The sequence below is a fragment of the Bubalus kerabau genome, chromosome 4 (genome assembly GCF_029407905.1).
Source record: "Bubalus kerabau isolate K-KA32 ecotype Philippines breed swamp buffalo chromosome 4, PCC_UOA_SB_1v2, whole genome shotgun sequence".
NCBI lineage: Eukaryota > Metazoa > Chordata > Mammalia > Artiodactyla > Bovidae > Bubalus > Bubalus kerabau.
In genome coordinates this window covers 38,951,612-38,979,129 of record NC_073627.1, presented here as the reverse complement: position 1 = coordinate 38,979,129, position 27,518 = coordinate 38,951,612, and the positions used below count along the sequence as shown (strand labels likewise).

Below are 27,518 nucleotides of genomic sequence, written 5' to 3'. Positions count from 1 at the left end.
ATGCGATTAACACTTTTACTTTCACATCTTGAATGGCTGCTGTGTGCCAGGCTGTGTGCTAAGGACTTTACACTCGTTAATCATTTGATCTTCACAATAACTCTCTAGGTAGGAGCACCACTACCTCCATAGATTAGAAGACTGAGGCTTGCAGAGGTTAACCTGTCCAAGGGTACGTGCCCAAGATTTGAATCCAGGTGTTTAACCATAATGCAGTACAACCCAAGGGCTTTCAGTACTTGTAGGGTCCTCAGAGACCACTGGACCCACACTCAGTCAGCCAGTCAGTTCAGTTGCTCAGTCGTGTCCGACTCTTTGTGACCCCATGGACTGCTGCACGCCAGGCTTCCCTGTCCATCACCAACTCCCGGAGCTTGCTCAAACCCATGTCTGTCGAGTTGGTGATGCCATCCAACCATCTCATCCTCTGCCGTCCCCTTCTCCTCCTGCCTTCAATCTTTCCCAGCCTCAGGGTCTTTTCCAATGAGTCAGTTCTTCTCATCAGGTGGCCGAAGTATTGGAGCTTCAGCTTCAACATTCAGTACTTCCAAAGAATGTTCAGGACTGATTTCCTTTAGGATTGACTGGGTTGATTTCCTTGCAGTCCAAGGGACTCTCAAGAGTCTTCTCCAACACCACAGTTCAAAAGCATCAATTCTTCGGCACTCAAAACGTGGTCCACTGGAGAAGGGCATGGCAAACTGCTTCAGTATTCTTGCCTCAAGAACCGCATTAACAGTGTAGAAAGGACCCACACTAGATTGTGGGAATGAGGCTCAGTGAGGGAGAAGGACTTGCCTCAGTTCACACAACGAGTCCATGGGAGCCTGGAAGGGAATCTCAACCTCCTGACTCCACCTCTTTGCTCTTTCTACTCTCCACTCCTGCCTTTGAGAGTACCCAGGGGCTCTGATCCCATGGAGGAGGGAGACAGATTGGGATTCAGGTGACGTGAGGTGAGAAGGCAGCCGTGGCAGACAGAGGGCTGCAGAAACAGGGTGATGGATTCTGGTGTGTGGCAGGTGGGATGGTGGAAGGGAGCCGCCCATCAGCTCCTGGATTATTGGTGGGGAGGTGGTGGAGGTTCCTATATGGGAGCCACCCTTGAGTCTGCAGGGAAGGGACCCGCAACTTTGTCCGGGGAAGGGCTTGAAGGGCCCCCAGGAGAGGCCTGGAGGCAGCTTCTCTCTGTGTCCCAGAATCTTCCTTGGATAATCAGAGTCTTTTGGGGAAGCTGTAGACACATTTTTGTTTTTTTTCAGGGAACTAACTCAGACTTGCTCAAGAAGCTGGGGATACTAGGCCTGGTGTCTGTAGATTCTGCCATCAAGGTCAGAAGAGAGGGTCCTACCTGGACAGCAGGATTCTGCCTCTAGCTAGAGATTTCAAGCTGGAGGTGTGACCTCTGTGTTGCCTACCCTGCACCCTACATGCCAGTCTGACCACTTCTGTGCTGTCCCCCAGGTCATGGACCCTTGTCCTGGCAGAGCTGGGGGACCCTTCAGCAGGGCAGAGTGAGGCCTTCCATTGGACAGATGTGTATAGTTGAGCCCCCAAAACGTGGTGCCAGAGAACAAGGGCCAGGACTCCTGATACCAAGGGGCTCCTCCTGGCTGAAGATCCTTGGGGGTGGGGGTGGCTCCCTGTGGGCTGAGGTTGAAGACCTGGGACTCCAGTCCTCAGATTCCAGCCTTGCTCTGGCTACAGTAAGTTTTCTAGATCCTGGGGGTTTGGCTCAGGTCCCTTTCTGAGCCCTCCAGTCAGGTGGGGTGGGCTCCCGGTGAACATTTCAGATGGAAGGGATTTGACCATTGTCGAACCTGACCCCGTGAGGCCCTTGGGATGCAGAGATGACCTTTGTGAACAGTGGTCCTGAGAATTGAGGCCTTTGATGGGCAGGCAATGTAAATCAAAGCCTTCGTGGAAGATGTGGCCCCGGGATTGATTCTCAACCTAGCTGGTAGGATACAGAGGGTTTGAAAGAGAAAGATGGAAGAACTGTAATGGTGTACCAGTGATTTGGCTGGTGGAGGTGAAGCAGGAAGGGGTGGGTAAAGGTTGGCGATGTGGGCGGGGGCCACTTTAAGGAGAGACTTTCTTGCCAGGCTCAGAGTTAGGTGATGGGAGGGCTTGAAGCAAGAGAGTGGCTTGGGAAGGCCAGCTTTCAAAAGATTAATCTGGTGAAGTCAGAGGCAGAGAAATCCAACAGACGAATATAAATGCCAGAGAGGTGAGTGCCTGTTAAGAGTCGCCCTTACATCCGCTGCGCCTGGGTGTGTGAATCAGTACATACACCTCTCTGGAGAGAAATCAGGCAATAAACATCAGGAGTCTGAAAAAGGTTCCTGCCCTTTGACCCAGAATTGTCCTCCTTTGGCTGTATTTTAAGGAAATCATAAAACATGCAGAAAGAGCTTCAATCACAAAGATGTCCTTCACAGCAGTAATTATAATGGTGAGATTTTGAAACTTTCTGCCAATAGGATAATTTTATTTTTACTTTTAATAAAAATTTTTATTGGGATATAGTTGCTTTACAATGTTGTTTTATTTTCTGCAAGGTGGATCAGCCATATGTACACCTATATTTCCTCATTTTTGGGATTTCTTTCCCATTTAGGTCACCAAGGAGCACTGAGTAGTTCCCTGAGCTATAGAGTAGGTTCTCATTAGTTATCTATTTTATACATTTACAATAGGGATTCCCTGGTAGCTCAGCTTGTAAAGAATAAACCTGCAATGCAGGAGACCCTGGTTCAATTCCTGGGTCAGGAAGATTCTCTGGAGAAAAGACAGGCAACCCACTCCAGTATTCTGGCCTGGAGAATTCTGTGAACTGTATAGGGGTCACAAAGAGTCGAACATGACTGAGTGACTTTCACACACACGTACATAGCCGTGTATACATGTGAATCCCAATCTCCCAGTTCACCTGGAGAAAACCATAATTCCAAAAGATCCATGCTGCCCAATATTTATTGTAGCACTATTTACAATAGCCAGGACATGGAAGCATCAACAAAAGAATGGAAAAAGGAGGTGTGGCACATTTATACAATGGAATATTACCCAGACTTAAAAAAGGAATGATATTGTGCCATTTGCATAGGAGGGGTATGATGGATTGCTAATAGAATAATTTTAAAGTCAACCAGGATGTAGTTTGGGCTTCCCGAGTGGCTCAGTGGTAAAGAATCTGCCTGTCAATGCCGAGGATGGTCACAAAAGAGTCAGACACGACTGAGCGACTCAACAGCCACAACAATGATGCAGGCTCTCAGTAGGAGGTTCCAAAGCCATTGGAGTGATATTTACAGGGGTTTCATAGCTTTATGTATTTCTTCACGCTTCCACTTGAAGTACACAAGGTGTGTTTTGTGCTTCTTTATTATCTATGATACCTTTCAGAGCCAACCACCATTCACCTATTTGTTGGGAATACAGAGATAAATGACATAATCCCTGCCCACAGAGGGCTGGTTTGATCTCAGTCAGCCCCAAAGAAATGTGTATGGAAAAAAGCCTGGAAAGAATGACATAGAATGGAGCCAGTTTTCCCTCAGTTGTGGGATTATAAGGAATCTTTTCCCTTTTCTATGTCGGTTGGAGTTTTCCAAATGTTGCATAAGGAGCTTGTATTACTTTCATAATTATAGAAAAAAGCTTCTCATCAAAAGACAGGAGCCATTGCAACAGCTTAAGGAGACAGGATGGATTTCTATATTTAGGGAGTGTGTGTGTGTGTGTGCGTGTGCGTGTGCTTCATTCATTTATTCATTCGACGAATATTGACTGAGACACACAGTTCTGGGCCTAGGGACACTCCAGTGCACAATACATAAGTACCTTCCCCTGGGGAGTGCCAATCTGGTGAACTAGGAGAGGATAAGGAGGAGAGAAGGAGCCAGAGCCCCCAGCATCCTGTGACCGACTGAAAGTGGGGATGGGACAGGGAGGGGGTCACAGGTGGTTCCCAGGCTCAGTGAGAAGGTGGCGCCTTCGTTGAGGTGGAGACTTGGGAAGAGGGGCAGCTCCAGGACCCACTCTGTGGTTGTGGTGCACATGGGCGATCCGATGAACAGATGTCCAGGAGGTGGTGTGGATCAAGGACTTAGGAGAGAGGCTGGACTAGAGGCAGAGCTTTCCGGTTGTCTGCAGGGCCGTGGTGACCCTCATGGGTGAGAGTAAGAGCAGAGAGAAACCCACATAAGCATCTGCTTTATGAAGGTGAGCAGGCAAAGGTGAAAAGGTGCCCAGGATGCACCTCCCCAGGCAGTGGCATCAGGGCTCCTGCTTCGTCGTGTATAAAGGTATAAAGAACCCAGATCTGGGGGTGGCAGGGGTGGGGCAGGGCATGAGGGGGTGGGTGAATCCCTCCACCCACCCCCTGCTCGGGGAGGCAGCAGCCAGACAGGAGGGACTGAGGTGGCCACTGTGGCCTCCCCGTGTCTGGCCAACAGTGATGGGGTGTCCACTCACCTGTCTCTTCTTCTTCTGCAGGAGAAGGGAGCACGCCGTGCACTTCCAGCCTCCTCCAGGAGAAACAGCGTGAGTGCCCCCCAACTACCCCCCAGGAGTCTCTTTTTGTTGGAAGGGTCCAAATTCCCTCACCCACTTGGGTGGTAGGGTCTTCACCACTGCATAGGACCAGAGGGCTGGGGCCACTGTCTGCCTCCGGGGCCTGAGGCTGGGGGCGCCAGGGGGAGGAGGCCAGCAGAGCAGGGAAGCCTCGTGTGGGGTCTGCTTGTGGGTAGAGAGGGTAGGGGGAACGGGAATAGGGAGCAAACCCTCTGAACCTTTGAGATCGACTCTTTTGGGTGACTCGCCTTTCAGGAACCACAGTGGGTGACACGGTAACCAAGGCTGTGCCAGGGCTCAGGACCCTTAGGTCCCATCACTCGGAGGCTGTGTCTGCAGAGTGGGGCTTCCCAGGTGCTTGTGGTCCTTCCAATGATGCAGACTCCTCCAAGTTTCCTTCTGCTTGTGTTTTCTCAAGAGGCTGAGTGCAAGGTTAGACCCAGGAGAGACTTGGTAAAGATGTCCGTTTCTGATGCAGCAACCTCAGGGCATCTTTCTTGGAGGTTTGGAGTGGACTGGAAGATGTCTTTCCTGTTGACAGTATTGAGTTTTACACGAGGCAGGGGTATGTGTGTGTCTGGGGGAGTCTGGGCTCAGAACTCCCCTTCCTTCTCTCTCCTGCTCTCCTTTGATCTTCAGTTGCAGCTTTGTGGGGCTCAGCCCATTCTGCCCACCCCATCCCCCAGGCTGAAGTCTTTCTTCCTCCCAGTTCTTCCATCCATCAGTCACAGAAAGGGTACCTACAGCACCAGCTTCCCATGGCCTGCCCCGAATAGGTGCATCGGTCTCCGAGAAGGTTTCTGTGCACCTAACGTCCAGTGGAAGTTCATAGATGAAGCTCAGGGGTGGGGAGGCTTGGGTATCTCTGAGAGAGGTGCCCCCTCCTCACCCCACCAAGGCTCAGGCCAAAAAGTTCACGGGGCAAGGGGAGGGGCAATGCAGAGAGTGGGCAGTTCTCTCTCTCTCTCTCTCGTGTCCTTATAGGATGTGAGAAACCAAGCCCTGTATGAGGGGATCTCTGTGTTAAAATGTACCCGCAGGATTTTTTTTTAAACAGCTTCCTTTATTTATTTACTTGTGGCTGCACAGGGTCTTCGTTGCTCCACAGGCTTTTCCCTAGTTGCGGCAAGTTGGGGCTACTCTTTATTGCAGTACACGGGATTCTCACTACAGTGGCTTCTTTTGATTTTGGGGAGCACTGGCTGTAGAGTGCAGAATCAATGGTTGTGGCATATGGCATGTGGGATCTTCCCGGACCAGGGATCGAACCTGTGTCCCCTGCATTGGCAGGAGGATTTTTATCCACTGTACCACCAGGGAAGCCCCCCAAGATTGTTTTTTTTTAACAATACATAGGCTTATTATTTTATTGACCATGCCATACAGCATATGGGATTTTAGTTCCCTAATTAGGGATCAAACTTGTGCCTCCTGCAGTGGAAACATGGGGTTCTTAACCACTGGACTGCCAGGGAAGTCCTTACCCATGGAATTTTGATTTATAGAGGTGACTGAGTGAAGACCAGAGAGATTAGTGCTTTTGACGGAAGGATTTGTTATTTACACTTCTCCAGGGGAGGGACCATGGGGGAAGCACCAGGTCGGTCAGGAGGCAGAAGGAGCGTGGGGAATGCATGGCCCAGAGCCCGGATTGTGTTTTCCACAGGAAAGGCATGGCAGGGCAGAGGAAACAGCTGAGGACTGGTTGGTCTGAATAATGTTGCAAGCTCTGGGCTACAGGACGGTCTCTAGTTCTAGGGTTCCTGGGCAGGGGGTTGGATATTGGCTTAGTGGGTGAGAGTTAGATAAAGGAGTTGATTGGAGGTAAGGACCCACGATTGCTTGGTTTGCATAGAAAGGCACGTTGAGTTGTTTATTATCTCTAGGAATTAGCATGGCCCGGGAGGGGCAGTCTCTCCTTGGCCAGCTAGACTCCCCTGGAGATGTCAAAATATCATAAAATAAAATCAATGGATTAATCATGTTCATCAGGAATGTGAGAGAGAAACCGAGCCCAGATCACTCCTTCTGGGCCTCTGGAGGAAGAAACCACAGCATCCTCAAAGGGAAAAAACATGGCCACCTGCCGTGGGGCTGTCTCCACGATGCCACCCACAGGTCTGTTCTGCATAGATGCAAATACACGGATCAGACGGTTGGTGTCTTCTGGACTTGGTTGGAAAAATGTGTGTTTAAGGAGAGGCAAAGCCATTTTTTTTTAATATACCATGGTTATAGATTTTAGTCAGAATGATATTGTTGAAGGTTGTCATCCACGTCTGCTTCTAAAGCATATTCTTGTTTAGTAAAGAATAACTATAGATGCATGGAAGAATTTCAGAGCTGAAATGGTCATTGAGGGCGGTAATTCCCAAGCACAAACCCAACATTTTTGATAATGAGACAAAACGACAGTCTGTAATGTGTTTTATTGTGATGTTGAACCCATTCAGTTGCGAGAACAGGATTTTTATTCCATAATTTTGTCCTGTCTACACATTATGGCATTCAAATACCTTTTCTTTTATGAAATAATGGTGGTAGTTGTTGGTGATTTGCAGCAAAATAAATGTCTGTGACCCTGAATAAAAACAGAATAATGGCAATGCCTGACATTTATAACGTGCCCTATCATTTATGCTATACTTCTGTGTATATTATCTTATTTAATTTTTACATTTGGTTTTTCAAAACGTCACTAAAAACAAGGTGGGAGGTGGTGCAAATTGCCCTGAATGAGGAGTCAGAAAATCCTGGGACTCGTGTGTCTGAGCTTTAAAGGTATCAGACCTGGGTCTGAAGCCCAGTTGCTTCATTTGCTCTCTGTGCTGCTTTGGGCAAGTTACCTAACATTTCTGGGCCTTGGTTTACTCCGTTGTGGAAAGGTGGTCATAATGTCTGCTTTACTTCTAGAGTCACTGCGGGCATAGCGGTCATATACGTGGGTGTCAGGGTCTGCAGCCCACACATAGGAAGCGTTTCCTGGTTCTCGCTAATTATTGGCTTTTGGATGAGGTACTACACCTGGTGCAGGTGTAGCAGCTGCATCTTAGCATCTTTTGGAGTTTGGTCCTTTCCATGCTCTACTGGTCCCGCGGCTCCACGTCACTCTCACAGTCTGAGTCCCCAGGGAGCCCTCCTGAGCTGGCCGTAGAGGCTGGGAGGGGTTTGGGGAATGGGCCTGCTCTGTTCCCCATCCCTTCTCCGGTGGAAGCCACCATCATCTCTCTCCTGGACAAATCCAGCCCCCCATGCTGGCCTCCTGCCTCTGATCTCTCCCACTCTGATTCTTCCTCCAGAGTGTCAGAGAGACCTTCACAGCTGGTAGCCTTGTCCTCATACCCCAATGCCCTTTCATGATTCCTCTCCAGTAAAGGATGAGACTTTCCTCGGCATGACCTAGCTGCCTGCCTTTCCCACATTGCTTTCCCCTTCCTTTCCACACTGACTTCTAAAAGGAGCTCCAAGCACAGTTTTCTCTTAAGCTAGATGAAAAGCTGGAGCAGTGCATCCAGCCCCATGGAGGGGATGGTAGCAGATGCTAGCAAGAGATGCTAGGAAGGACTTGGGCTTCCAGGGTGATTCCCTCAGGACCCAGTCCTCTTGGCCTTTGCCCTCTACTCCATTCACAGCTGTTTGGATCAGGGAGCAGGTCTCCCCACTTCCTGCTGGAACCTACCGTCACCACAGAAGAGGCTGGGGGCACAGCCATTGGTTTGGTGGGTGTAGTAACTCTCCTTCCCCTGCCTACCAGGTCCCACACCAGGGAGGAGCGTGACTCCCAGGAGACCCATGGCTGCGTCACTCTCTCCATCCCCCCTCCCTTGCCCTCCCAGCAGCTTCTCAAGGCACTGGGCACTCTATATGGATCTTCACGAACACCTGGATGCTGGGAAGGGCTGCAGTCATCACAACTGTGTCACACCGAGAAGATGAATGCACGCGTGCTAAGTCCCTTTAGCCGTGTCCAACTCTTTGTGACCCTATGAACTGTGTAGCCTGCCAGGCTCAGGGGTACACAACCTTCCACCGAAGGTTCTCAAACCCAGATCTCTTCATTCCTCTGTCTCCAGAGCTTAGTCTCATGTCTGGTCTGAGCTCTCATTTTCCCCCTTTCTGGTCACCCCAGGTACTGGGAGAAGTGCCCACTGTCCCCTGTGTCACACAGGTACCCTCTCCAAGAGCCAGCTCCACGAACACCCCCCAAAAACTGTGCAGTCCAGGATGTGCACAGAAAAATGCAGGTCAGAGGGACTCCCTCTCTCTCATCTGCACCTGTGGGGGTGGGAGGAGGGGGCAGGCAGACAGGAGGACTTCCTACTGTGCCCTTGGAGTTGGACCCAGTCTGTGTGGAATACAGTGTGACCTGCTCATGGGACCTGCACTTGTGGTCATCAAATGGCTTTCCCGGGGCCAGTGTAGGGCAGCAGGCAGTGCCCAGGGCATGGGGTGGGTCTACCCATGGCCATGCCTGCTTGTTAGAGCGAGGTGAGTGGTGGATCTCTGAACTCAGTGGACCCCAACAGTGGTCCAGACTGAGTCCCAGTCCTGGTCCCAGACCATCCCTTGATCTTCATCCTGACCAAGCCTCTACCCAAGGCACCGACAAAGTCCCAACGTCTCCCAGGCTGTGTCCTGGCTCCAGTCCCAGATTCTGGGCTGACCTGGACTTCTTGACCCCAATAACTGTCAGAAGAGCCCATAGGTTATCCCAGAAAGGGAGAAGGGGAAGATGACCATGCTGTCATGGGGACGTGGCTTGACTTCCCCTCCCACTGCCTGGGATCAGGGACTAAAGGAGCAGCTCTGAACGTCCAGACCAGCCACCAAAGGGCTACCCATCCTGCGTACCCTCATCCCCTTGGCACCCCCAGGATCCCCACATAGGTGTGGTGCATGAAGCCCCCAGCCCATGGCTGGCCTCCCCACTCTCTGCCTGGTAACTAGTATCTTTTCCTGGCCTGTGTGGGCAGCTTGCTGAGCACAGCTGCAGACGGGCTATATTTAGCCGGCTTTAATGAGCTCAGGGTGGCAGACGTCCGCCTTGGGAGCACTTTTCTTGCGTGCGTGTGCGTAAGCCGATGCTTGGCATGGCCCATTCGTGTGTGTGTGTGTGTGTGTGTGTGTGTGCATGCGCATGCAGGGAAACGTGTGCCTGTGCATTTGTGAGTGTGTACCACTGTGTGTGTCAAAGCATCAATGCAGTCATTTACGCGAGTCTCCGTGTGCTGTGTCTGCTTTGCCTGGGATGTGTGCAGCTTCTGACACACAGAGGGGCACAAAACGGGAACAAATGATTAGTTCATTCATCTGCTTGTTTGAAAAATATTTAATGAGCCTCTTTTATATGCCAGGACCTTAATAGTCTCTGGGGATAAAATGGCACAAAAACAAACCCAGTTCCAGCCTTGAGGGACCTTACAGTCTACTGGGTGTTGGAGGAGGGAAAGACAAGTGAAATAATCACAAAACTGAAAGTATAAGGATTAGTCCCAGGAAACAGAAAGCCATGGTGCTTTTGGGAGGAAGAGAGTGAGAAGGGAAGACCCCCCGGAGGAGGGAACACTGAGGTTTCTGTAGGGGCTATCTGGGCATAGAGGGTGAGAGGTCGAGTCCAGACACAGAGAACAGGATGTGCAAAGGCCCTGTGGCCAGAGGGGCAGGAGATGCTCGAAAACAGTCAAAAGGCTGCCGTGGTTGAGCTCAGAGAGGGTGAGATGAGTGGTGGAGAGGCAGGTGGAGACTGGGGCCTGCAGGAGGACCACACAGGCTGTGGTCAGGATGGGGGAAGCCGCAGGAGAGGACAGTGGGGGCTGACGTGACAAGATTTCTGTAGGGCAATTAGAGTCTAGTCATGATTCTGTTGGGGATTTCCAGCAGGAAAAGGAAGGCTCTCAAGCAGCGTGACTGGAGGAGAGTCTAGTGGGCGGGACTTCATTCCCTGGTTGAGGAAACCTACGGGCAGAGGACGTTGCCCTGGGCCTCTCCCAGCCCTGAAGGTCACTGTGTGGAGAGTCCTCACCCCAAATCCCGCAGAGCCTGGCCTTGAGGAGAGGGGCCGTGGAGGGTCAGCCTGTGGTAATCCGGTGGGAGGGAGCCTTATTGGGGAGTGGGGAGGGGGAAGCTGGAGGGGAACTTGGAGCCTGTACTGCAACGTCCACTGACTTACTTGTGAAAGAACCACCCCTTCCTTTATTTTTTTTGTAAAGCTGTTTCAGTATTGAGACGGGGATGTTTCTTCGTTTTTCTAGAAGCCACTTTGTAATTTTGACTCTGCAGACCCACCCAGCTGGACTGGTGAGACAGCCCCACTCTGGGATTCCAGGGGTTTCCCTTTTCCTCCTCATCCTGCCTGGGTTCCAAGGCCCCCAGGGCTCTTCTCCACCACCCTGGTGGGGGAGCACTGCATGGGCACACACGTGTGCGCTGGGAGCTCTCTGTCCACACTCATGGCCTCTGTGGGGCTCCAAGCCCCAGCCCCCTCTGTCCTGGTCTGTGGCTCCTGGCTTAGGGGCCAGGCTACTTGTGGCACAGGGCAGTCAGACCCCCTCAGATCATCCTCTACCTTCCTGGACTTGCAACAGTCCCCTGAGTTGGGTGGGCACCCCTGCCAGGTCTGCCTTCTCCCTTAGGCCTGGGGCAGAGGGTGGCGATCTCTTTTTAGTCTCAAGGAACCTCTGTCTCCTCAAATCCCTTTCTTCTGAGAACAAAAGGGCTTTTGGAAACAAGAGCCGGGAAGCTCCCCAGAGGCAAAGAAGCTGGAATGGGGAGGACATACAAATTGGTATCTCAGGAAAAAAAACAAAAAACAAAAAACACAACACCGTGCTCCATGCCCTTTGAAAAAAATTCGTATTTTTAACATGTCTCTAGAGTAGATAGCACATGGACATGGTATAAAATAGAAAATTCTAAAGGAACAAAGGTAATGAGAGTGTCTCCCTTTTTCCAGAAGCCACAATTGTGACTAGGTTCTTCTAGAACATTCCAGAGATAGTCTCTGCATACACGAGCATCTCCATGAATATTCATTTATATATATCTTTATATATACCCCACACAGATGGTAGCATCCGGTGCCTTCCAGTCTGCACTGTACTTTTCTCAGATGATAATGTATTGGGAGTATTTGACTATTGAATACATCGAGGGAGCATCCTTCTTTGCAAAGGGTGCATATTTCGCTGTGGCCTGCTTTATTGAACCAGGCCCCTGTTGGTGGGCACACAGGTTGCTTTCCTTCTTTCCTTTTTTCCTCTTCTTTTTTTTTTTTTTTTTTGGCTGAGCTACATGGCTTGTGTGATCTTAGTTTCCCGATCAGGGATCAAACTCACGCCCCCTGCAGTGGAAGTGTGGAGCCCTAACCTACTGGACCATCAGGGAATTCCCCCAGAGGTTGCTTTCTGTCTCTTGTCCATACCATAAAGACTGTGGTGATGGTTAGTGTTGTATCCACGTCGTCTTGCACATGGACTTGGAATTGCTGGATCAAGGGTGTTCTGTGTCTGGAATGACCGTGCCACACTGACCTCCACGGAGGTTGATCTGGTTTTCGATTTCACCAGCAATGAATGAGGAGGGACTAATTTACCACACCCTGGTGGGAGGCTGGGTGTTGATAACTGTTCATCTGAGAAGTGAGAAAGAGGCATTTTAGAGCAATTTCTTTTCTTTTCTTTTTAAATTAATTTTTACTGGAGTACAGTTGCTTTGCAATGTTGTGTTAGTTTCTGTTGTACAACAAAGTGAATCAGCTGTACGTACACATATATCCCTTCTCTTTTGGATTTCCTTCCCATTTAGATCACTACAGAGAACCGAGTAGAGGTCCCTGAGCTATGCAGTTGGCTCTCATTAGTTATCTATTTTATACATAGACCAATAGTGTGTGGGGCTTCCCCCGTGGCTCAGTGGTAATGAATCTGCCTGCAATGCAGGAGTCACAAGGGATATGGTTTCGATCCCCTTGGAGGAGCGCATGGCTACCCAGTGCAGTATTTTTGCCTGGAGAATCCCACAATCTCCAGAATCCTCCTGGAGAGGAGCCTGACGGGCTACAGTCCACAGCATCGCAAAGAGTCAGACACGACCGAAGTGACTGAACACGTGTGCACGCACCATAGTGTGTATATGTCAATCCCAGTCTCATAACTCATCCCACCCCTTTCTTTCCCTCCTTGGTGTGCATATATTTGTTCTCTACTTCTGTGTCTCTATTCTGTTTTGTCAATAATCTCATCTGCACCATTTCTCTAGACTCCACATATAGGCCTTAATGAATGATATTTGTTTTTCTCTTTCTGGCTTCACTCTGTATGAAGGGATTACCATGGGGGAGTGTGCTGTTGGGTTCCTTTGTGTGCTGGCTTTCAAGCAGGGCCAGGGCTGGCTTGATGGGGGTCCCTTAGAGAGTAGGACCCCAAAGTTCAGGCAGCCTCGCTCCTCTTTGCCTCCCTCCCAGGGATTGCTCTGCAGGCAGGCTGTGGTGTGGAGGCATTTAAGCATTTTATTTATTTATATTATTTTTGATTGTGCTGGTTCTTCATTGCTGCATGTGAGCTTTCTCTAGTAGTGGTGAGCAAGGGCTCTTCTTTTATTTATTCATTTGGCTGTTCCAGTTTCAGTTGTTGCATGTGGGATCTAGTCCCCTGACCAGGGATCAAACTCAGGCTTCCTGCATTGGGAGCATGGAGTCTTAGCGGCTGGGTCAGCAGGGAAGTTCTGGGGCTATTCTTCATTGCGATGCACAGGCGTCTCATTATGATAGTGTCTCTTGTCGGGCAGCACGGGCTCTGGAGCACTGGCTCAGTAATTGTGGCTTCCAGGCTTAATTGCTCAGCAGCATACGGAATCTTCCTGGATTGGGGATTGTACCTGTGTCCCCCTCATGGGCAGGTGAATTCCTATCCACTGCACCAACCAGGGAAGTCCATGTGGAGGCACTTAAAAGACTGACAAGAACACCCCTTTCTTACCCCCACCATTGGGGGTGATGCTTCAGGAGGATGAAAGAGTCCCTGCTGGGTGACCTGAGTTCATATCTGTACCCTTTCACTTAACCTCTCTGAACCTCAGTTTTCTCATCTGTAAAATGGGCAGAACACCTCAGATGAATGTGAAGTGTGCCTGAATGAGGACTAGAAACTTAAGACACATTTGAGGAAGACAGTGTTTATTATAGGAGAGTCCCCAGGAGAGAAGATCCCAAGCCCTTCTAGCATCACTGTGTAGTGGCAGGAAGGGTTCTTAGGTTGTATGTCTGAAACCTTCCCTGGGCCCGATTCAAGATGGTCACATTGGTTTCCCCAAGGGGAGTGGCTCCTCAGAGCTATCCCCAAGCTCCCTTGTGGTGGCCAAAAGTGTGTTTTCAAGAGTTCGGATATGGGACCCAGACCCTAGCGAGGGTCAGGCCTTAGTGGAGACCAGTATCCCTGGAGGTTTGGCCTCATTCTCCAGATGAATCCAGGTTGACTTGATGGGCTTCTGACCCTGAATGGGTTGAGAAGTCACAGGAGGGGCCCCAGCCTCTAGATCCCCCACTCCTAGATGAACAGTCCTTGCCAGCACCCCTGCTGAGTGACCACTTACACCCTTACTTGTACAACCTCCTGAAGGGCAGAGAGCATCCTGCCTTTGGGCCAGCATGGGTCACTCTTGAACTGCTAAACAGTCCTTAGTTGTGCTGATTTGGAACTCTCCAGAAACTATCCCCACCTGCATTCATCCCACACCTTTGCTTCCATGACCAAAACGCAGCTCAGCTAGGATTTGTAGGCTGCCACTGTGTCCTATGGAGCCTGTTCTTCCCCAGGCTGGGCTTAATTCCTTAACTTTCCTTCCCAGTTATTGGCTTCCAGACATGTTCTCAAAGTGGCCTGAGCTGCAGGGACAAAACAGGGATGACCCCTCCTCATTCCAAAGTCTCTAGTGTGTACAGCCTCAGAGGCTGACTATCTTTAGGGGGTCCCATTACCCTGGCGGAGAAGGCAATGGCACCCCACTCCAGTACTCTTGCCTGGAAAATCCCATGGATGGAGGAGCCTGGTAGGCTGCAGTCCATGGGGTCGCTAAGAGTCGGACACGACTGAGCAACTTCACTTTCACTTTTTACTGTCATGCATCGGAGAAGGAAATGGCAACCCAGTCCAGTGTTCTTGCCTGGAGAATCCCAGGGACAGGGGAGCCTGCTGGGCTGCCGTCTATGGGGTCGCACAGAGTTGGACACGACTGAAGCGACTTAGCAGCAGCAGCAGCATTACCCTGGCTCCAACTGTTTGCAGCCTTTGGTCACGTAACTGGGCTTGGTCACATGACATCTTTGTCGTGTGACCTGACCTTGATCATATGACCCTCAAGTACTAGATCAGATCAGATCAGATCAGATCAGTCGCTCAGTCGTAGTCACCTGCTGTATGTCTGGTTCATCTTGGTACTTTCAGCCCTGACACAGGTTTGGGCAATAACCAATGGAAGAGGAATTGGCAAGTGATGTCAAGTTGAATTTTTAACTCAAATGCAGGATGGTGACTCACTCATCGGGTTTCCCATTTGTTCTTTCCTTCCATAACATTTCTTTTCCTTTTTGCGTTCTCTCATTTGCTCTCGGCTCCCAGAGGGCAGAGCACTTCACTTTGTTTTGTCTGTAGTATTTGCATTTAGTAGAATCAGGAGTTGTATGATTGCGTGTTGAAAATGTTCTTATTGTAAATATGACACATACTTGTACTGCATCCATTCGATGTATTCATATAGTTTTAAACGAAAAGAAATGAGTTTGCTAGAGGAAAATTGGAAAACAGAGAAAAGTAGAAAGTTAAAAAAAATCACACACTGTCCCACCATCCAGAGAAAACCATTTATAAACACTCTGTGTTTTCTTCCACTATCAGGCCTCTAACCCTTCATCCCACCCCTCCACCTAGATTGCTATTTTGCATAAAGCCCAGGAATGGGGCACCAGGGAGGAGAGTGGCCTGAAGTCTGTCTGGTGAACAAGGTCGGTGGCTTTTTAATTGTTCTCTGGAGCCCTCAGTGGTTGCCTAAGGCAAGGGTGAGGAGAGTAAGGAAGTGGGGCTCTGGGCCCCCCAACCTGCTTCAGCCAGAGCTGCCCACTTTCACATGTTCTACAAATTGGCCTCCTAAAGAAAATTGCACTGGACAAAAGATTTCACTGTTTCAAAAAAGTTTTAAAACTATCCAAGAGAGGCTCATTCTTTTCCCTGCTTCACGCCGTCCCATCCGTGTCCTGGCCCCATTCACAAACCCACACTCCTTGAGCTGCTTTGAGAGCCGAAGGTCCCGACCTGGTTTGTCATCTGCCAGAGTCCCTCCTCCCCAAGATGCCCTAAGCCCTTGGTGCTTGCTCGGGTTCCCAGTCCAGTGACCCCACCCCACAAGCAATGAGATGGGGTTGGCCAGAGAGGTCCAAGTGACCCTATCAGAGCTCTGGGGGCCATTGCTTCCTTTTCTAATGGCCCCCCAAACACTTGTTTTTTTAATTTGCAATAGATCTTGTCTGGAATTTGACATGACACTCCCTAGGTGCAATCAACCACTTTGAAAATCCAGGTGACATCTGCCACCTGCCATGTTCTGGTTCCTCTTCCTTCCTCTAAGGTCCCTCAAAGCAACTCACCCATCCTGCCTGCAGGTCTCATTAGGGTCCAAGGGTATTATTCTGCTGGGCATGGATGCTTGAGCTCACACAGCACGCTTGGACTCATGCAATCTCCGACTGCCTGACTCTTAAGAGGGAACACAGGCGACTTCCCTGGTGGCCCAGTGGTTAAGACTTCACCTTCCAATGCAGGTGGTGTGGGTTTGATCCTTGCTCGGGGAGCTGAGATTCCACATGCCTCATACCCCAAAAACCAAAACATAAAACAGAAGCAATATTGTAACAAATTCAATAAAGACTTATTAAATGGTCCACATTAAAAAAAAAAAAGCTTTTAAAAATAGAGGGAATGTAGTCCTACCCTCTCATTTTGCAATGGTGGGGAGAGTGCTCAAGGTCACCCTCTGACTAGGGCGTACGTTTCCCATCCTAGAACTCTATGTCCGTATCCTGCGTGTGTGCCCTTCTCCATGTGGGTCTCCCTGGGGAGGGGGTGGGTTGGGGCCGTGGTCTGAACCTCCTGCTTGCTGCTGAATGAAGCTCTAGATATTCCCAGACATTTCTAGATCTAGCTCCTGTCTCCCACATGAGTGGGACAGCCAAGCCATTGGGCTCATCCAGAAACACATGTGTGTGTTTGCCCATGCATGTGCTTCAATGTGCTCTAAAGGATTAGGTATTTTTGCAGACATGTCTCAGAACGTGCCATGTGGTCTCAAGCTGGGTCTAGTTCTGTTCAGTTGACCCTGGGGGGTGACTTAAGAGAGAGACAGGGCGACTGTCAGGGCTGGTAGAAGGAGGGTAAAATTCAGTGGTCAGCTTTAGCCTGGGGACACTGCCAGCATCTACTCCTTGTGGGTCCCCAGTCGCGGATGGCAAGAGAGATGGAGACGGAGTCTTCGGCCAACCTGGGTGACACTCTGCTTAGGGTGCCGAGCGTGTGGGTGACGACCTTGGCTTTTGTCTCGAGAGCAGTGCGGCACATTGGTAATTAGAAGGGATGATCACGATTTGTGCCTTTCCAAGGTTGTGATTAAGCAAAAATAGCCTCTATTCTTCAACTGACAGGAGGAGCCATGGTGAGCTGGGTGGGCCACTGGTCCGGGTGCCAGAGCTGGCAAGGGTGCCGAGCACAGGCATGGCAGTAGCTGGCTTGCCTCAGAGCTCATCACAAAACGTTGTCACAAAAACAGCTGTGGGCTCACCCCGCCCCAAATCTGGGCACGGCCTGAGTAAGGCATTGCAAACAGAAATGAACAGGAAGTGGGAAGAAACAAGCAGCCTGACAACGAAGTCCATGTGGCTTCCCACCACCCAGGAACCCCTGCCGCCAGCTCTTGTCACCAGTGGCTCTGGGGCAGCCTTTAGGGGCAGAGTGATAAGGCCCAGGCCAGACTGCTCTAGAATTCCCAGAAGTTCCCTGATAGCACTCCTCTGGGGACTTCCAAGGAATGTACCTCCCAGTGGATGATGCTCCCTTGATCCTGATTTCTCCTAGGGGGCCGATAGCATAGAGATGTCTCCTAGGTCATGTGCACCCTGGGATCTTCACTTGCAATAAGTTTTCACAAAAATGCCATGACCACTGATAAGCCCTGCTCTCAAGTGGTCCATAGTCTGATGAGGAAATAGACAAGTAATCTCACAGCAACAAGCCAGGCCCCACCAGGCACACTGTGAGATAACCATCTCCGAGTAGATCTCAGAAAGCTTTCCAGAGGTGGTGACAATTGGGTGGGGTCTTGAAGGTTAGGTAGGAGTTTGCTGGTCTGCAGAGGAGGAAGGCCTTACCAGGCAGAGGGTCAGGATGAGCAAAGGCATGGAAGAGTGAGAGCTGTGTCTCTGAGTGATTCAGAGCCTGTGGCCTCACTCATTGTGGTAGGAATGTCTGGTTCTTAGAGGAGCAGAACCCTTGTGGGCAAGATACCAGCACACGGGTACTAAACTGCCCTTCAGCTTGTCTACAGAGTTCTCTTCTAAGACTGGAGATGGGGAAACTCTGCTCCTGTTAGTCAGCTCTCAAGGGGCCAGGATCCAGATCTGGCAGGCGAAGTCCACCCTCCTCCCCTCTCCTAGAGCAAAGCCTCTCTGACTTTAGTGCGTTAAAAGGAAGCAAGTCTCTGTCTTCAGACAGCTTGTGGGGGTCAGGCTCTTCCCCTCAGCTAGAGAAGGGTTGAGGGATGCTGGGGGCACCCCTGCTGGTCTCTTGTCTCCTCTGAGCCAGGACCTGCCTCAGCACTGTTTGCGTCCAGGACTCAGCATGGATTGATGCCCAGAGCATCATGTGGGCCCCAAGGGAGCTGACCACAGGAAGATCAAGGATGCAGGTGCTCTGAGTCTGTGTAATCAGCGAGGGTACAGGATGCGGTCCCCACCTAACGCAGGGCATGGTGCCCAGGAGATGGCAGGACCCTCATGTCTTCCCTGCAACTTATTTATAGCCTCGCCATGGTAATTTGTGGCAATCACAGTATTTAATTCTGTAATCACACTGCAAGCAGGCATCCAGCCCAGTGAGGCTGGGGAGCCTGCCAGGTCTCAGGGAGGGACTTGGGGGCAGGGCAGGAGTGTGGAGGCGTGATTGTCCCCATCAGCTTCTGGCCCCATTGTGTCAGCTGTGGCCCTGGCTCTGTGCCTCACCCACCCACCCCGATGCACCCTGGATCATAGTAATAATAATAATAAACAACTACTAACACTTATATAGCACTTACCATGTTCCATGCCCTGTCCTAAGCACTTTGTATATATGGGTTCCTTTATCCTCATCATCCACTCTATAAGGTAGCTTCTATTATTGTGCCCATATTCCAGATGAGGAAACTGAGGCACAGAACTCACAGCTGGTAAGAACCTACATTTGGGGACTTCCCTTGGGGTCCAATGGTTAAGAATCCACCTTTCAATGAAGGGGACATGGGTTTAATCACTGGTTATGGAACCCAGATCCTATGTACTGTGGGGCAACTTAGCCCGAGTGCCACAACTATTGAACCTGTGAGCTCTAAAACCCATGTTTCATAAGAGAAGCCTGAATGCTGCATCAAACATTTGGTGCAGCCAAAAAAAATATAAATAAATTGAAAAAAAAAAAAAAAAAAGGGCCTACATTCGTATTCAGGCATTCTGGCTCCAAAGTCCACGGTCCCAGCTAGGTCTCTCCCAGCCCCAGAAGTTAGGGGTCTCCCAGGCTTCCCGCCCGTGACCTCAGCTCTGCCCAGCTTCTGGTTCCTCCTGGTCCACCTGCCCCAGAGCTGCACGCACAAGGATGCACGCACTACGAAGCATGGTCGCTTCATCCTGGGGAAGTGACCGTCAGCGTCCCTTCTTGGGGTTTCCCCCTAGCAGACTGTTTCAAGTGCAGTGGGAAGAGGTCTTGGGGACTTCGGTCTTCAAGGTGTCACTTAACATTTTGTGCTTCTGTGTTTTTCTCCTGCAGAAAGGAGATTGTCATACTGCCTCATTGGGAAGTTCCTATGGAGGTCAGGGGGATGGGAGGGGAACCACTTTGTCAAGCATCGTCTTCCACTAAGTGTGGAGTAGCTCGCTCAGTCTTAATTAGTTGTGTGGTTTGGGGCAAGTGATCTTGGTTGTTGGGGCCTCAGTCTTCTCATCTGTAAAATGGGGCTAATACGAAGAGGACCACAGCTCAGAGGCTAACTGCGGGGGCTATATGAGATGGTACCTGTAAAGCTCATAATGCCTGGAACATAATAAGTGCTCAATAAAAATGTGCCCTTTACTGGTGTCTTTTATTATGATCCTGTCCTGAAGACGGGGTGCAGGCCTCTTTTAGCCCAGCCCAGGGCAAGGTCTACAGGATGTTAGAAATAAGGGAGAAGAGCCTGAGCCACTGAAGGAGCCTGAGTAAGTGCTGGGCAGAGTCCAGCCTCAAAACAAGTTTTTTTTCTTCCTCCTTCAAGGCAACCCCCTCCATCATCAGGGAAACGATTTCCTGTCTGTTTGGGCAGCAGCTCCAAGCTCATAAAGCAGTTACCCTTAGACCAGAGTTGTGTCCGTGAGGACACAATATTTCAGAAATGCACTTCCTGCTAAGCAAAGCTTCTCACTTGGAATTCTTTGCAGAAGCGCCCTCCCCTGGGGCCAGAAACGGCTGAGATGTTGTTGACTCAGAAACGTGTTGGCCAGGGATCTCACCCACACCCACCAGAGGGTTGCCCACAAAGCCCCTGGGCAGGCCGCTCCCCAGACGTGATTCCTAGTGGGTGCTGCAGTCTCACAACAGGGGGTGGGGGCGGGGTGGGAAGGAGAGAGGGCCATCCTGTCTAGAACCTGCTGCTTTAGCGGTGAGTGAGTTCCCAGTCATTGGAGGCAAACAAGTGGCTCACAGTCCAACCATGTGGTTCAGCCACACAGAGGAAACAGTACCCTTCTCATGGGGAGAAAGGAGAGGCGGTGAGGATTTCTGTGTGGCTGGCGTCACTGGGTGGGCCGTGAGGGGGCCATTGGATGTATTAAAGGCCTCTCTCCACCTGAGAGTCCAGCGCAGTGGCTTTCAGAAATGTGGGTGTTAGATCAGACAAACTGTTCTGTAAGGGGTCAGATAATCCTTTGCCGACTGTAAGGACTCTGTGATGACCAGTTAACTCTGCCACTGTGGCACAGGCAGCCACAGACAATACATAAATGAAAGAGCTGGCTGTGTCCCAATAAAACTTTATTTACAAAAACAGATGGCGGGCCAGATTTGGTCCACAGCTCTCGTGTACAGAATCCTGCACGTACATAGAGGAGCAGGAGCTCAGGCAGGGCTGGATGCTCAGAAGTGCTTCCTGGGGGAGGGGGTGGCTGCTGAGAGAAGCAAGGAAAGAGTCTTGGCAGTGGTTGGCCCCGAAGCTCGTGGGTGACAGCACGTGTGGTCCTAGACGCTGGCTTTGCCTCTCGGAGGCTCCACCTCCCCAGGACCAGGGTCCCATCATTTAAGGCTTTTCAGTCACTTTGAGAGCTTCAACCAGATCTTTAAAAAGTATTTTATCCAGCATCTCTAGCTATTTTCAGAGAATGCTTGGTCCAAGTTTCCATCTGTATCTGGGAGTCACGAGATGACACTCATCCTGCTGCTGAAGTTACTGGGAGAGGAAGAAAGAGCAGGAGAGTTCCCTTCTGGGACACCCCTCCTGGCCTCAGGGACCTCATCATGTCCGGCCTCCCTGCCGGCCTCCCTTTCCCGAGGAGGAGAAAGGTTTTAGGTTGTGTTGATGTAGGAAGTGGGGGCTAGGTGGCGTGGCCCTCCCAAGCTCCGGATGCTATCATTCCAGTTCTCCTGGGAGCCCAGGCCATGGGCCAGCCAGGGCCCAGGGAGTGTCCAGTCTCTGTGAGGGAGGCCTGAGATGCTGAGTCCTCCATTCCCCGCCCTACAGGAGAACTGTACCGGGTTTCCTTGAGAAGACAGAGGTTCCCAGCCCAAGGAAGCATCGAGATCCATGAAGACAATGAGGTGGGTTTCTGGGGATGTCTGGGCCACCTCTGGGGTCAGAAAGCTAGGAAGAGTCGCTAGCCGGTAGACAGGCCAGCCAGTCTTCACCCAGCTCCTCACTGGACTTTCTGTGTGACCTGGTGCTGGTCTCTGTCCCTCTCTGGGCTTCCCTGGTAAAGAAGCCACCGGCCAGTGCACGAGACAGGGTTTCGATCTCTGGGTCGGGAAGATCCCCTGGAGAAGGAAATGGCAATCCATGCCAGTATTCTTGCCTGGAGAATCCCATGGACAGAGGAGTCTGGTGGGCTACAAGTCGGATACACTTGAGCGACCAAACACACACTGTCCTTCTTTGGGCTTCCAGGACCCCGTACAAATAAGAAGAGCCTTTTGGGACTCATCCCACACTAACACAGAGGGGCTTGCCCTCCTGTCAGCCCATACCCCTCACTCTGAACGCACAGGAGGTGCCATCAGAGTCCCCTGTGTGTGTGTGGTTCTCTGTGTGTCCCCTGCCTTCCCTCCCCACCCCACTGCCTGTCTCTCTCTATCCTGATTGATGTCCTCCTCAGGAAGGCTGCCCGCAGCGCTCCTGCAAGACGCACGTCCTCCTGCTGGTGCTGCACGGGGGGAATGTCCTGGACACGGGCTCGGGGGACCCATCCTGCAAGGTGGCCGACATCCACACCTTCAGCTCCGTGCTGGAGAAGGTCATGCGCGCCCACTTCCCCGCAGCCCTGGGCCACATCCTCGTCAAGTTCGTCCCCTGTCCCGCCATCTGCTCGGAGGCTTTCTCGCTTGTCTCCAAGTGAGTTCCTTTCTGCTTGTTTGGGCTGGCTGGGCCGGGTCGGGGGTGCCTAAGCAGAGGGGCTGCCCCTGCCACATGGGCAGGTGGGTGCCTTCCAAGGCCTCCCTGGGATGTCAGATCCTGACTGACCATGAGCATCACCGGAGGAAAATGATCAGCAAGAATCTAAAGGGATTAACACGCACCAAATTCTCTTCTTCCTGGGACTGGGTGGCGCTGGTGCCCCACAATAGATAGCTCAGACTCCCTTGCTGTGCTCAGCAGGCCCTGATCTTGTTGGCCCAGATAATGAAGCTGAGGCATTGAGAAGTTAAGCAGTTTCCTCCAGGGTTACGCAGGGACCCAGGAGTCAAAGCCAGCCAGCCCCACTCTTGAGCCACACAGTCAGAGCCAGTAGAGATCGAGGTGGCACACGGCGTTGTGGACACTCAGAGAGAAGGCCAAGGAGGCTTCCTGGAGGAGGTGATTTTGGGGTGTGCTTTGAGAGTAGCGTAATCTGGTAAGGGGTGTGGGCTCTTCAGTCATCCTGAGCTTGAGTTCCAGCTCTGTGACCCGGGTGGGGGGTGGGGTGGGAAGGGCAGGAAGTTATTTAACCTCTCCCTGTCTATTTCCTCATCTGTAAAGTGGGGATGATCATGGTATATCAACCATGTCTTAGAGTTTTTGTGAGGATTCTGTGTGCTAGAATGGGTGAAGCACATGGTAGGGCACAGGGATGGGCTGGGACTCGCATCACCATCCTCGTAGGAGCACTGTCCATTGATGGACAGTGGGCCGGGGTGGGAGAAGGGAACCCCACTGGCTGGAAGTGAGGCAGCATGCTCTCAGGGCCTTGGCTCCTCATCCAAACCTGCCCTGGAAACTCTGCAGGACAGTCTGAGAAACCGGGGGCCCTCAGGACCTGGGGGCCCATGGGAGACCCTGTCCAATGATCCAGGAGCCAAGTGCTCCCCAGATGCCCTTCCTGTTGAGGGGGTGCCTGGAGCCAGTCGGGAGCCCTGGATGCACCTACAGAGCAGTGCCTAGTGTGTGTGGTAGATGGCTGGGACTGGAGCCGGGAACTTTCTGTAGTGCAGTGAGAGGGAGGCCAATGGCGCCTCTGTCCTGGCCTTTACCCTCTTTCACAGCCTCTGCAAAGAAGAACCCCCTTGGGGAAGGTAGAAAGGGACCCCCAGCCTGGTGCCAACTCCCTAGGGAGATGGAGAAGGGGCTCTGCGTCAAGTGTGGCTGTAAGGAGAAGGGCTCAGCTTTGCTGGTTGGTGGGTGGGAGCACGGAGAGGACGTGCAGGGGTCTCACATGTCCCCTCTGAGAGAGAAAGGAAAGTCTCCTCTGCCTTTGAGATTCGTCTGTGTTCCCAGAACTCGGGCTGGGCAGATCTCTATCAGAGCTGGAAGGAAGGAGATTAACTCAGGAAGGAAAATGTATTTCCCCAACGTGGTTAATGGCCCAGATCCCGGGTGTGATTTTTGTTAAACTGCTAGGCGGTAGGCCTCCCCCTGGGGCGTCTGAATCTGGAGGGGAGGAGCCCTGGAATCTGCATCTTGACTCCCTCTGGGCTTTGGCTCGGCAGCGGGTTTGGGAAGCTGAGTTGAATGAAGACTCTGTCACACTCCAACAGTCGGAGTTAATTGTGTTCCTTAACAATCAATCTCAGTCCCTCAGCAACCCCCTCGCCCCCAGGATATCTGACCTCCAGAGCTGGGTCACCCAGTCCAGGCCCGATCTCCAGGAAGACAAATGGCCCAGGGACACTGGAGGGGCCAGCAAGTGGGAGCCCAGTGCTCCCCCAGGCAGCATCTTGCCTGGGCCATCAATCAGCCCTAATCACTGCTGGGAGGGAGCTCTTTCTCAGATAATTAAAATCTCTCCGGCTGCAATTGAGGGCTGTTTCCTCTAATTTGTGATTTTTTGGAGATGAGGAATGGCTGTCAGGCTGGCCTTGCGCAGCGGGGGCTCTTTGTCACCTGCCCAGGGTGCCCAGCACCCTGTCACCTTCCGCAGTCTCCGTCAGACTCCCACTGGGATCAGTGTTGGGTCCTGGGTCAGCCCGAGCTTGGGCTCTGGGGGAAGGGCAGGCTCTGGGGAGGGGGTGTACAGTGCCCCCCTCTGCTGAACCTCCCAGCCAACTGGGCCCAATGCCCCTGGGGACAGAGGTAGGACGGGTGAGGGTGCAGGCAGGCACGGGCCACTGGGAGCTGGTCCCAGATGAGGCTGAGCTGCCCAGAGAGAGGGGGGCAGAGAAGTGAGGGAGCCCATGCAGGAGCTGACAGTCAGTCCACTTGTTGGGGGATGCTGCAGGACAGGCTCTCTCAGTCCTTTCTGGGGTCACAGACCTTTCTGTAAAGCCCATGAAGGCTCTGGATCCCCTCCCTAGAAAGACAGACATGATACCATACATGCAGGCGCATGGCTGGTGTGTGAGCCCTATGCCTGGCACACCGTCTTTCCTCTTTCTAGCTTCCCTAAAAACTTCCTTGAGTCATAGATCAAACCTCACCTCCTCCAGGAAGTCTGCCATGATGACATGTTCCCACCCCCTTTTGGCTGCCAGGTGGCACTAGTGGTAAAGAACCCATCTGCCAATGCAGGAGACACAAGAGATGGGGGTTCGATTTCTGGTTGGGGAAGATCCCCTGGAGGAGGGCATGGCAACCCACTCCAGTCTTCTTGCCTGGAGAATCCCATGGACAGAGAAGCCTGGCAGGCTACAGTCCATAGTGTTGCAAAGAGTCGGACACGACTGAACCGACTTAGCATGCATGGATATGGGATCTTAGTTTCCCACCAGGGATTGAACTCTGCAGTGGAAGCATGAAGGCTTAACCAATGGACCACTGGGGAAGTCCTGACATACCCCCATTCTGACCCACACCAGTGGCCTCCTCCATAACTGGTGTGTCCTTTGAGGTGGGCAGAGAGCCCTTCTGTCGTGGGAGACTCCAGGGGCCACACGATGGCTGGCACGGGATGGACACACAGGGGTTCCTCACAGGCTAGCCACTCCCCCCATGCTGGGATTCACTGCTGGGGCTTTGTCTCCTGCCTGGGTCCTCCTCAACAGCCCTGACCCCAGGGCCCAATTTCTGGTCAGCATGTGCTCTCTCTCGCCCTGTCCACAACTCCAAGCCCACCCTCCTGCCTGGTCCCAGGTGGACTTACCTTGGCCTCTTGTCTGCAGCCTGAACCCATTCAGCCACGACGTGGGCTGTCTCAGCAACAGCCAGGACCACGTCCCTCTGGCCGCCCTGCCCCTATTGGCCATCTCCTCCCCACAGTACCAGGATGCGGTTGCCACTGTCATCGAGCGAGCCAACCAGGTGTATGCGGAGTTCCTCAAATCCCCCGATGGGATTGGCTTCAGTGGGCAGGTAGGACAGCCTGCCCTCACCTCCCTGACCTGGTCCCTGCCGGGAGAGATGTTGGGACCTGCCAGAAGGATCTAGATCAGGCTGCTCTGCAGCCCTAGCTTCTGACATCCTAAGAGGCTTTTGAGATCTTTGGGTCTGTCCTCATTTTACAGATAGGAAAACTGAGGCCAACACCTGAGTTCTGATTATCAGCCCATGCTGATCTGTGACCCAAGTCTGACCCTGACTGTAGCCTGGTTCCCATCCTCAAGCGGACCCTCCCGTCCCCATGTTGGGACTCTCAGTGCCTCCCTGGGACAGGCTCCTTGTTCCCCTGTGGACCGGCTGCCTGCACCCTGGCTGGGTGTGGGGCAAGGGGGCGGCGGTGGGCAGGCCCGCAGTCCCAGCTCTGCCTTCTGCAGGTGTGTCTCATCGGGGACTGTGTCGGGGGCCTCCTGGCCTTCGATGCCATCTGCTACAGCGCGGGGCCCACGGGTGACAGCCCTGGCAGCAGCAGCCGGAAGGGGAGCTTCAGCAGCACCCAGGTTCGGGCCAGATGGTGGGGTGGGGGAGGGGATGTCCGTGGGAGCCCCCCGCCCCGGGGAGCAGGGCCTCTCGTGGGGGAGCAGTGTTAGCCCTGGTTGGTGCTGTGACATCCGGGTTACAAAGTGTTCACAATCCTGCAAGAGTGGTGGGAGATTACTATCACAGGTGAGGAAACTGGAGCTCAGAGAAGGCTCATTTAGCATCAGGTCCCCAGAGAGCTCTTCAGAGTCCCACTGGATCACTGAGACCTTTTTTTTTTTTAAATAATTTTAATAAGTTGATATTTTGTATTTTCATTTTTTAAATTCAGTTCAAGAAATTTTCTGGGTTTTTTTGGGCCATGTGGCAGTAGGATCTTAGTTCCCCAACCAGGGATCGAACTGGTGCTCCCTGCAGTGGAAGCGCAGAGTCTTAACCACTGGAAGGTCAGGGAAGTTCCTCCAGTGAGCCCTCTGGACTTGGGGGACAGCCCTGTGCCTAAAATCCTGTTGTTTTTGTGTGTGTGTGTGTTGTGGCTCCCATGCTCCTTTTGGAAGAAGTACTGCCCCTTGCATCTTAGGAGAAGGGGGTTCATTTGTCCTGGGGCCCCAGAGTGACCGCAGTGCCCTCCTGTCCTCTGCTCGGCCCCCAAGGACGCCCCGGTGGTGGTGGAGGAGGAGTGCGGCCTGGCGGGCAGCAAGCGGCTCAGCAAGAGCAGCATCGACGTCTCCAGCACCTTGGAGGATGAAGAGCCCAAGCGGCCATTGCCACGGAAGCAGAGCGACTCCTCCACCTATGACTGCGAGGCCATCACCCAGCATCACGCCTTCTTATCAAGGTAGCCGCTCCTTGTGCCTGCCCTGCCGCCTTCCAGCAGAGCGTCCAGGGGAACAGAGCCTCGGCCCAGTCATCTAGGAGGCCTGTGACCAGTCACATGCCCCAGGTTTTTCTATGGGGGGCCCAGGGACCAGCACTGAAATGCTGGGACTGAGGCCACTCCCCAGGGACCCTGCACAGAGACTGGGGACTCTGCACGTTGTGCCTGCCAACCCCACCCGCTCAACTTGCAGAGAGATAGGACAGTTGGTCTCACCAAGAGGGTAGATGCTGCCCAGCCTACTTCACTGATGGTTTTAAGAATCTGGTGAAAGAACAGAAGTAGGTGTGTTTTGTATTTCTTCACATTTCTTAGTATTGTGTTCTTG

The 27,518-nt window shown here is 52.1% G+C and overlaps 1 protein-coding gene across 1 annotated transcript in view; it reads left to right on the top strand.

Moving 5' to 3' along the window:
• The window catches only part of PITPNM3 (PITPNM family member 3), a 92,389-nt gene that overhangs the window by 46,721 nt on the left and 18,150 nt on the right, over positions 1-27,518 (top strand). The window contains exons 8-13 of the mRNA XM_055579646.1: positions 4,501-4,548; positions 21,577-21,653; positions 22,205-22,440; positions 25,620-25,809; positions 26,211-26,333; positions 26,967-27,151. Of these exons, the coding sequence (XP_055435621.1) occupies positions 4,501-4,548; positions 21,577-21,653; positions 22,205-22,440; positions 25,620-25,809; positions 26,211-26,333; positions 26,967-27,151 (859 nt within the window). The remainder of the gene's footprint in view (positions 1-4,500; positions 4,549-21,576; positions 21,654-22,204; positions 22,441-25,619; positions 25,810-26,210; positions 26,334-26,966; positions 27,152-27,518) is intronic.